Source organism: Gallus gallus, chromosome 3, assembly GCF_016699485.2.
Source record: "Gallus gallus isolate bGalGal1 chromosome 3, bGalGal1.mat.broiler.GRCg7b, whole genome shotgun sequence".
NCBI classification, from domain to species: Eukaryota; Metazoa; Chordata; class Aves; order Galliformes; family Phasianidae; genus Gallus; species Gallus gallus.
The window spans coordinates 108,620,400-108,630,892 of NC_052534.1; the positions used below are offsets into that span (position 1 = coordinate 108,620,400).

Here is a 10,493-nt window from a genome sequence, read left to right on the forward strand (position 1 = left end):
CTTTGCTTTTTAAACCTTGCTTTTTAAAACTCTAATTATCTTTAAAATCTGCATCTTGTTCCTTTTGAGTTCAGTAAATTAAAGAGTAATCCTGGCAACATCTTTTGTCGTGCTGCACCCAGCCATAGCATATCTCCTCAAGGAAACAAATGTTCATGCAGCTTTCATGTTAGAAGAGATGCAATATAGTATATCAGCAAGCAACAACATAAATGCACAGTTCCTTTTGCCAAGAGGGTTCTTCAGATATCCTGTTGTGTGTGGTATACGGAAGGCTGCATTCCCACCTAACCTCTTCAGACCAAGGCTGCTTGATTCTTTTTTATGCTTTGTGATTTGATGAACAGAACCTCTAAGGGTGTAGATTTGTTGATCTCTTTCAGATGTGTAGATAACAATCACTTCATCACCTTTTCCTGGCAGTGGGTGTTTCTTGCTGCCTGTGTGTTTTTCTGTCTGTAAAGCCAGGCTGGATGGGGCTTTGGGCAGCTGGTCTGTGGGACGTATCCCTGCCCATGGCAGGGGGTTGGAACTGGATGGACTTCAAGGTCCCTTCCAACCCAAACCATTCTGTGATTCAGAAAAGCTGCTTTCTCAGCTGTAGTTATTTGGTAACGCTTTGTGTTCAGCCTACGCTTCACTCTGATGGCTGTTATTGACAGGGCCAAGGGTCCCCGGATAGTTTGCATTAAAAAGTTACAAGGAGGAAAAAAAAATAGCTTTTAATTATAGCTGTTTCCCTGAATGTAAGTGTGACCAAAGGTGATGACGGTCTTGTTTAGTACATAAATCTATTTCCTCTAAAGTGGAAATTCTTGAAAAAAATAGCGTTGTTGTGCATTTTAAAAACAGTAACTGGGAGCAGTTTGAAAAATATATACTTACAACTTCGTATTTGACATAAGGTATTCAGTGACAACTTCGCATGCTGCACTCCTGCTTATTTGGACCCACGAACGAGTCAGAATCTTGGCATATTTTCTGCAGGCATTGCTGCGTGTCAGTGCCTTGCGGCTTCCTGGCTCTCCACCTTTGCAGTGGGGGAGAGACGTATGTTATCTCTCCCACTCCACATCATCGAGACGGAATTTTCTGCAGAGTTATCAGCGCTGAAGAAATGAACTCGCCAGCCCCAGCAGCACTGCAGCTGTTTGATTTCATGACGGAAAGTTTTGCTGAAGATGTAGTAAATAAAAGGGTTATACGCGGTTGAAGATTTGGCAAACAGACACGGCAGCAGCGTGACAATGGGCTGCAGGGAATCGCTGGAGTTAAATATGGACCAGAAGCTGGCTGCTGCATACGGCGTCCATGCGCTCAGGAACCCAACTGAGATGAGCACAGCCATCTGAAAGGGAAACATGGCTTCAGTCCTGCCTGCACAGGGCATGTGGGCATGGGCTCAGGTGAAATAACTGAAGCAGTGAGCTTGCTACTTGTGCAGTAAGTGATCCTGGGCAGTGCACACATTGCTGCTCCCACCTAGCACACACACACTGCGATTCCTATGAAGGAGCTGTTCTCATCCCTTTCCTGACTCTGGCTGAAATATGCCATGGGAGAAACAGCCCAGCCAGAAAGCATGGCTTATCAACGGAGTGGCCTCCAGAAAGCTTGAGTCTAAGCTCTTGTCATGTCACTGGAACAGCCACTGAGTCCATTTAAAACACTTAGACAGGACAGGACCTCCACTCCAACTACCATGTGAATGGATTCATCAGTTACTCCAGCATGACTGGAAATCTCTATGTCCAAAAAAATCACGGGTGTATCTGACTACAAACAGCTCTCATGGTAGCTGTGGCATATAATCCTGACCACCTCCTGAAATGACACAGGAGCCCCCTGAGGGGGACAGAGTATGGGTGGAACTGTAACCACATCTCCATCTTTCACCAATGCTAGACAAATGCAACAAAGGGTCATGAGCAGACCACGCATGAGCAGAAGCAGTTCCCTGCAAGCTCCTGGCTACTGCAGACCCTCCCCCTCACTGGGATAACTCACCAATGTCAGCTTCTTCTCCAGTTTAGCTGCGTGAGGAATCCTGTTGATATTCTGGATCTCTTGGTATGCTTTATGAACCTTCCAGGCAATACCCAAGTAACAGGCGACGATGGTCAGAGCAGGCAGGACTGTGCACAGGAGGAACATGCTCAGGATGAATGAAAAGCCATTGGAGGAGCTGTGGAACTTGCTCCAGGCTATCGTACAAGAGATGCCAAATGGCTCGGGGCCATAGTAGCCCCAGCCTACCAAGGGCAGAATGGCCCAGAGTAAGGAGTAGAGCCAGATGAAAGTAATCAGGATGTGAACAGTATTCTTAGAGATTTTGTTACCTGCAAGAAAGAGAAGAGCAAATCTATGTGGATCTCAGCCGCACAGTTTTTGCAACAAGTTCTTCAACATAAGGATGGTGGCTATAAATATGCCGGGGTTTCCATGGGTTGGGTGAGCCATGAGTGCAGCCCTCAGTGCCAGCCTAAACTTCATGCTGCTACACAGCATCAAGTGAGCTGCAATCCCAGGCCAGGAACACCAGCACACAACTCAAGTTTCAGTACCTCTGCTTACAGAGAAATGAGAAGATAAGACAGTCTGGTTCAGCAAATATTTGAATTTGGATCTCCACTCCCAACAACCAGGTTGTTTCATCGATATTACTGAGAAGTGAAAAGCCTCACTGCTTAATAAGGAATTCAGCCAGATCCCTCTAGTTGAGGGATGGTAGGAGTGGTAGAGGTTTAATATTGCAGTTAAAGCTGAGACAGTTACAGATCTGATATTCCACCCCATGTTCAGCAGAGTCCCTCTCTGAACATAATGGCCCAAATGCATCATTACTAGGTTCCCAGAAACGCAATGGCTTACTGTTAGATTTGGATGAATTGGTAACAAGGAATCGAATCACAGCCATGGCACACAGCGTCATCATGCTGCAGACACCAAAAAGGAAACCCATCAGGGCATAATATATGCAGGACGCATCTCCTCCCAGCCAAGCGTGGTTCCAGGCAGATGCAATTGCCAGCGGGTACATGCTGATTGCCATCCCAATATCTGCTACTGCCAGGTTGACTGTAAGCAGCTCCGGTGACTTCAGGAGGGAAGAGCGTTTCACTGCTGTAGCAAGGACAGCGGAATTTCCAAGGATTGTCAGGATGGCTGAAAGAGAAGATTCAGCAGAGACAATAATACCATGGACTTAGCACACCTATGAGATGGAACTATACAAAGGATGTGACAAATGCCAGTTGTTAGCCTAGAGCTGAAGGGTAGAAGAAGGTGGATGGGACATACTGGAAGACTTGCCAGCCGAGCTGTGGTTCTGCTATGGACTTGCTGGAACAAAGAGGGCTTTGCATTTCTGCTCACAGCCTCTTGGTGTGAGATGACATGGCCTTTAAGGGTCCCTTCCAACTCAACTGATTCCATAATTCAGTGAGGTGCTGGCCAGCCTCACTGACTGGGAGAAATTTTGTCATATGAATAGCAGGCTGTACCTTGCCCTTTCGCACCACCAGACATCCACATTACTCCTCTCCCTGCTCCATGCACTACATTCCACTTATTCACCCCTGGATCCAATCTCATGTAAGTAGCCCACACCTGTTCTCTTAGAGTACCTTGCACAACATAACATCAAGTAGAATGAATCTATCCATCTCCATTGATCTCTGGTAATAGCCCTGTTTACTTCCTATGGAAAGAAATTGTTTCACCAGAAGCAAACTGGAGAGCAGAGCCTGCTTTGCAAAAGGACCTGTAGGACATACATTATTCAGCGGTGCCATAGGGCTTTAAAGTGTTCACGACAACAGTGTCAAAAGTACACGCAGCTAAACAACTCGTTTTCTCTTCTCTTACAAGTGAACACTGCACTGGGGCAATGTTTTGATCAAAGGCTTTCCTGAGAAGGTGTCCTCTGAAGTCAGAAGTCAAAGAGGGATACAGGAAAATTGAGGGTGGTGAGACACTGTAACAGGTTGCCCAGTGAGGCTGTGGATGCCCCACCCCTGGAAGCACTCAAGGCCAGGCTGGATGGGGCTGTGAGCAATCTGGTCTAAAAGGAGGTGTCCCTGCCTATAGCAGGGGGGTTGGAACTGGATGATCTTAAAGGTCCTTTCCAACCCAAACCATTCTGTGATCCCATGATGAAAAGATTCTGTCACGTTCTCTCAAAGCAGTGGAAACGGGAAGGCTGCATTTGCTCACAGATAACCCATTCATCAAGTGCTCACAGGCAAACAAATCAGGGGGCGTGCAACAAAACCGAACTACATGCACTGGCAGAAGTGCACACATGGGCACAGACATCAAGGGAAAGATTTCAACTGGACGTGTGTTGGTGAAGCTCTGGACAATACACTGCTGTGTCAGGCTCTGGTAGCTCACTGCTCAATACGTGGGATGTTCCCAAGCTGCACAAAGGGCTCTGATACAGTGCTGAAAGTGATGCCTGAGAGCCCAGGTGCCTCAAAACCCTTTATGAGCGATGTGAGATGGTAGCAGAGTGGCACAAGAGCAATATCACAGCAGCAGCAGCAGTAGCCAAAGTAGTTCCCTTATTGCTGCCCCATCCCATCACTTGAGCTCTGTATTTGCTTCTCTGTGAGAAAGCAGATGACATCCCAGCCTGGGTTCTGTTTAACCCTTTCACTGTTATGCAGATACTGATTTTTCTCATGGTGAATTCTCTGCTGTCAGCACGACTGAAAGGACAGCGCCGTGCAGAGCAGTGCATGGAGAGGTGTGAGATGTGAAATCCTAACGCCAGTGCTGCTGCCAAAATCCCTCCTTTTGACATGCAAAAATATACGCTGTTTTTTTCTGAGACAGCGTGCCTAACCCAGTCCAGCTCCTCTGCAAATAAACCACCGGGTCCGTGCAACGCAGCTGCTCTTCATGCAAAAGGAAACCCTCCCAGGGTCACACCACGCTGCTCTCCCTGCTCAGCCCTGCAGGACGGGCTGCCCCCTCCCTCAGTGCGCAGGGCTGGGATCCCACAGTAAGAGGCAGACAGCTTACTTTGGATACTTGTGATGCCACAGAGGCAAACCTGTGGTGGCAAGTCATGAAAGCAAAGGATGGGGCAGCCCCGTTCTGCCCATCATGAGGCTTCAAGCAAACAGGATGTGCAAGCAGAACTCACCTATGATCAGAAGAAAGACCCCAGCTCCGTAGTCCACTACCGGGTGCAGTTTGGAAATGTACTGCTCCTCCATCATCCCCTGTGAAAGCAGGTGAAGGTTTTAAATTGAAGGTGAAGTGGCTGTAGGGGCAAAGAGGCTCTTCCTCGTGGCTCGCCTGCTGCAGATGTGAGCCAGGCAGCTGGGTGCTGCCAGGGCCAGGGGACTCTCTGCTTTCTCTTCTCTCTCCCCCTCCTGTGTGGCAGAGGAGAAGGCTGGGGTGAGAGGAAGGCTCACCCCCTGGGGACACAGCGAAAGCTCAGTGCAGCCACTGGCACTGCACGCCCGCCCGCCTGGCAGACATCTCCCCTCCCACCCCTCCTCTCCCACCGCTTGGCTTGTCAAGCAGCTTCACAATGCACATCCCCTCCGAGTGCCATTGCTGAGCAAAACCAATTGTCATTCATCTATCAGCAGCAGTGGGAAATAAATCCAGGCTGAAGGATTGCACAGGGGAAGGCAGATGAGGGGTTTTGCTTTCCATATGTGTAGGGGAAACACGAGGCTGGGACGGGGGGCCTCTGGAATTATGAGAGGAAAGCTGTTTGCTGCTGAAGGCTCACAGCTGCACCACTAAAGGCAGGATGTACAGAGTGCTTACAGGGCTGGTCTAGTATTAAATGTGGAGGTTGGTGGCCCTGCCTGTGGCCGGGCGTTGGAGATTCATGGTCCTTGAGGTCCCTTCCAACCCGGGCCATTCTGTGATTCTGTGGTGGGCAAACCTGCAGGATGCTCTGTGCAGTGCAGAGCAGCAGAGCAGCAGAACTGAGCAGAACACAGCTGCAGAGCAGCAGAACTGAGCGCTGCATCGTCCCAATGACACTCTTCTGTTGTTACTGGGGAAGCAAGCAGAACAAAACCTCCCATCCAAATCTACGTTCTTATAATACCTGAGCCTAAAGTTATTGTAATGCTCTCACCATCATTATAAACGCTGCTGAGTTTTGCTCCAGGCTCCAAATAAGGCATGTCTGTCACTGTGCAATGCAGGCCTGGATTTTGGTGTGCTCAGTATACAGACCTGTAGTTGCAATGCCATTAACATGACTTTCAGCCTGGGCAGCACTCAGCCACCACGGTGAAGAGCTGATCTATTCTCAGTTATTAAATTCCAGTTCATGGATGTGCTCAGCTGCATTAGCATCATGCTCTGCTTGGCCTATTTCACTCTGTCCAGACACAGGGAACTGTAAGATCCCCCAGCAACCTGAAACTTCCAAAGTCCTTGGGAATCTCAGGGACTCGAAAAGCCCCAAGTTTCACCAGAAAGCAAAACTGGCCATGCACGGATATGCTGCCACCCAGGTTTGCTGCATGTCTCTGTCCTCAGCCCCTCCTGAAGCTGTCTGGGATTCACACACAAGGGATCCCTGCCCTGAAAACTCTGGGGAGTTTAATTCAGCAAGCGGGTGCATCAGCACATCCAACACGGGACTTTGTAGTTCTCACAGCCTTCTGAGTCCTCAACGCTGAGACATTGCCCTCTCAATGGAGGAAGCAATTCCCACCTCCAGATTCAGAGACTCAAATACAAGAGTGTTTCATCCACCGGAGGTGCTTTCCTCTTCACGTGAAGCTGGATTGCTGTGCATCTAAACTGCAAGTTTGAAGGGAGAGGAAACAAACCTTATCTGACTCTCTGGTATGGTTCTGCAGGGAGTCCTCGCTCCAAAACCTTTGACTGTATTTTGCAGTGAACAGAATTACTGAATGTCTCCCCAGCACTGACCAGAGAATTTAGGTACAAAATTCAGCACTAATTCCACTGCAACAGAAGGAAATCTTATTTTTAAAGGGAACTAAGATTGAGGTAGTTTTGTTGACCCATGGCAGTGCTCCACCTCAACAGTTCTGCTGCCAGGACGTAGATGCGGGTGAGATGTAGTGGAGGAGAGCGGAGAGGGAATATCTGTTTTTCCATCAAATGCTGCAGCCCAACGATTCCCATCCTCCACCACTCTTCCATCCATCCTAAGCCACTTCTCCACTAAGGCTGGCTTTTATGGAGGCAGCTCAAGTGCTTCTGAAAAATCCCCCAACATCCCATCTTGGTCCATAGTCATAAGAAGCACAATGGAGTCTGAAAGCATTCGTGGCATACATAAATGCAAGGAGATGGGACAGTCCACCAGCTCTTCTCCAGAGCTCATGAAACAAATGCAGTGATAGAAATTGCTGGCCTGAAACATCTCATCAGAGAAGACATAAAGGTTGTGAGCTTCCTGTTGAAACTGAGCTGCAATAGAGATGGAAAGGAAAAACATATGGGTAGAAGGAAGGAAAACAGGCAGGAGGAACCTGGGCTCCTATCTGGGTGTAGCTCCTCTCTAGGCAACTTTTCCTGTGGTCTTATTCAAAGCCTCATATGGTTTTATAATTAATGATACCACCTAACTCAAGACATCAAGCACCTACCCATTAGGGGCTCAGTGCTGATGTTCTCCATCGAACAGCGGCAGGTTAGCAGCTGAATGTGGCTGTTTGCTGCAATGCTTCTTGAGCCTCAAGAGTATAAGACAGTATCGGTTAAGACTAAGGCTAAGAAAGTGTATACAGTACTATAAAATGAAGTTCTTTTGCCAGAAAAGCTGAAAAGAGACAGATGTGATGTCTGAGAAACGCGCCTTGTAGTGTGAGCATTCTGTCAATTAACTCAGCGCAGCGCACACAAAATTGTAACATCTGTAAATTAAACAATGCCAGACCACCATGGGGGTGCTGGGATTTGCTTGTTCACCTTGTTAAATTCACAGTCTTAGGTTTTAGTCTGGATGAACTAGCAAGGCCCAAAGTCATTGCAAGGAACGAGGCAGCTCAAACAGGCCCAGTATCGCTCCCAATAAGCAGTAAGAACACCAGTTTTGAAGACAATATGAATTTAATTCTGGGAATGCAGACAGATCGTGCCTCTTGGTTGTGCTTGGGTTCTGCTCTCATCCTGGGTGAAGCATTTAACTGAGAAATGGTGGAATCTCCAGGTGCAGCCATCAGACAAGACGTAACTGTTTGTTTTAAAGGACGGTCAGTGCTCAAATTCTGCTTATAACTCTGATAAAGGAAATTCTTGGGAATGTTTCGTTGCCTGTATTATAGGGTCAGCTCACCAAGCGTTCCTTTCTGGACATTCCTGGTGAAAAAAAAGAGGAGGGCTCAACTCGGGCAGCACTGAACCAAGCCAGACCTCCTGCTTTCCCACCTGTTGCATGATCTGTCCTCTCGCTGCTGAAACAACATATGAATTTTCTACAGGCAAGCAAAGAGAAATCAGAGGCAGAATTAGAAGTTTTTGCTGAGAATTAATTACTCTCCAGAGACCCCATTGGCTGCATCCTCTTCCACCTTCTGTGGACACCTTCGATTACACTGTGTGGATATTTCATGCTGGTTTAGATGGCATTTCATTTATTGTGAAACCCTGAACTTCGCATCACATGGGGTAGGATTACACCAACAGTTACATCAACAGTTATGAAATGGGTGAAAGAAAATCAGTGATTGAAAACAGAAGAGTTGACTGATCCCAAACCCAGAGCATTAATCATGCGTCATTCAACAATAGCAAGTTGTACACACTGTATTATCTTTCTGCACTTTAGGTCAATCTGAATTATCTGTTTACAACTGAAGCACAGTCAAACATTACCATCTTGACAGGCCCAACTCTGGAGGATCACGTTTTAGAATTATTAAGTGAAACTTCCTCTCAATTTACGAAAGTAGACTTCAAATTAGGCAGATGGAAGAATAAAGTTGTCTCCTGCTCACTTCTTAAAGCTCACATGACACTTCGAAACAAAAAAAAAAGAGCTCATGATGAAACTATATGTAGATGTTCAATGTAAATATATATATGTGTGTGTGTGTGAGAGTTATTATCATCCGTGTAAAAAAGTGTATGGGTTTAATAGGTAATTGATGGCACCGTGTTAGAATGTTCTGCAGCTTCATTTTTCTTCTCCACAGGAAAATAAATAAATAAATGTGAGTATTCTGAAGGCCCCAAAGTCTCTGAATTTGTAAGACAGAACTGTTCTGAAATGTCAGTTTACCTGTATAGCACCTTTTTCCAAACTAAAATGTCTCAAGGTTTGGAGATGTTGGGCCAAGAATGTTGGGACTGGTAGTCAATCAACATCATTGATATATCCTGATGTATGGAGAAGTCTGATCACATCTGTTCATGAATTAATCATAGGATCATAGAATGGCCTGGGTTGAAAAGGCCCACAATGCTCATCCAGCTCCAACCCCCTGCTATGTGCAGGGTCACCAACCAGCAGACCAGGCTGCCCAGAGCCACATCCAGCCTGGCCTTGAATGCCTGCAGGGATGGGGCATCCACAGCCTCCTTGGGCAACCTGATCAGTGCGTCACCACCCTCTGGGGGAAAAACTTCCTCCTAAATTCATGTCAATCAAACACAGTCGTATATCATGTAGGAGTCTGTCTTTGCTATTACTGTTCAGATCTTCGCTTCCATGAAGACTTGTCGATTTAAAGCTAAGCTGACTATTGCAGAACATCTGGATGGCCCTTTCTGTGTTCCTCCTTCCTTCAACACCAGCCTGCCACAATGCACACTCAGGCTTTTTTCAAACTCCTTGAAGGAGACACCTTCATCATATTCTCCAGTGAAACTCAGGAATTCCTACAACTTCCTCCTATTTAACTCCTAGGCCACTTCTGCAGCCCTAACTCTGAAAGCTTATCTTTTCTGTGAGTCTTCTAGCTTAGCTTCCACTTTTCATCTCCATTTGTGACAACCAAAATTAGCATTTAAGCTGAATGATCAGAGTCTACTCATGAAGCTGTACCAAATCTTGTTGAAGCTGGTATTTCAATACTCAAACATAAGTGTTTGTAAGCTGTTTTCTTCTGGATGTCTCCATGACTTGCATGTTATTGCCTGAGGGGGCGTTTAGGAACTATCATTTTGCTCTAGGGATGCTCACCTCCCTAGCTTTCATCTATAGTAACTAAAGGTAGCTGCCCCTTGAAAAATCCAAATTTGGCTCCTTCACTAAAACCATTTTTACGTAGAATATTTGGCCCTTGCTTAACCCAAGTCAAAGTGAGTCTAGCTCTCCACCACAGACACTGGAGACTGACCAGGAAGACCCGAGTTGTGGCTGTTATGCCGATGAGTGTTTGACCCCATTTCACACTGTCACGGGGGAGAAAATGGACTCCAAACCCAAAGCCATGTTGTACATACAGAACTGAAAGCTGACTTCAAGAGTTTTTGCATCACTTTTGTTCGTAACTTTTAAGATTTGTTCAAGGCTACTGATATTTTGAGGTCAG

The 10,493-nt window shown here is 46.7% G+C and overlaps 1 protein-coding gene across 1 annotated transcript; it reads right to left on the reverse strand.

Moving 5' to 3' along the window:
• Positions 1-981: 981 nt before the first annotated feature.
• On the reverse strand, positions 982-5,230 carry OPN5L2 (opsin 5-like 2). Its single transcript, NM_001162892.3, has 4 exons — positions 5,153-5,230; positions 2,872-3,165; positions 2,008-2,339; positions 982-1,348 (listed from the first exon to the last, which is right to left on the reverse strand). The coding sequence occupies exons 1-4, from the start codon at positions 5,223-5,225 to the stop codon at positions 1,001-1,003; spliced, it is 1,047 nt and encodes a 348-aa protein (NP_001156364.2). The 5' UTR covers positions 5,226-5,230; the 3' UTR covers positions 982-1,000.
• Between the last annotated feature and the right edge of the window lie 5,263 nt (positions 5,231-10,493).

Excerpts from the sequence above, each read along its gene's own strand:
- OPN5L2 (NM_001162892.3), bottom strand. The coding sequence starts at position 5,225 with ATGGAGGAGCAGTACATTTCCAAACTGCACCCGGTAGTGGACTACGGA. Across the intron at positions 3,166-5,152 it reads GGTCTTTCTTCTGATCATAG|CCATCCTGACAATCCTTGGA; the intron begins GTGAGTTCTGCT and ends CTTCTCTTTCAG. Across the intron at positions 2,340-2,871 it reads CAATTCATCCAAATCTAACA|GTAACAAAATCTCTAAGAAT; the intron begins GTAAGCCATTGC and ends TCTTTCTTGCAG.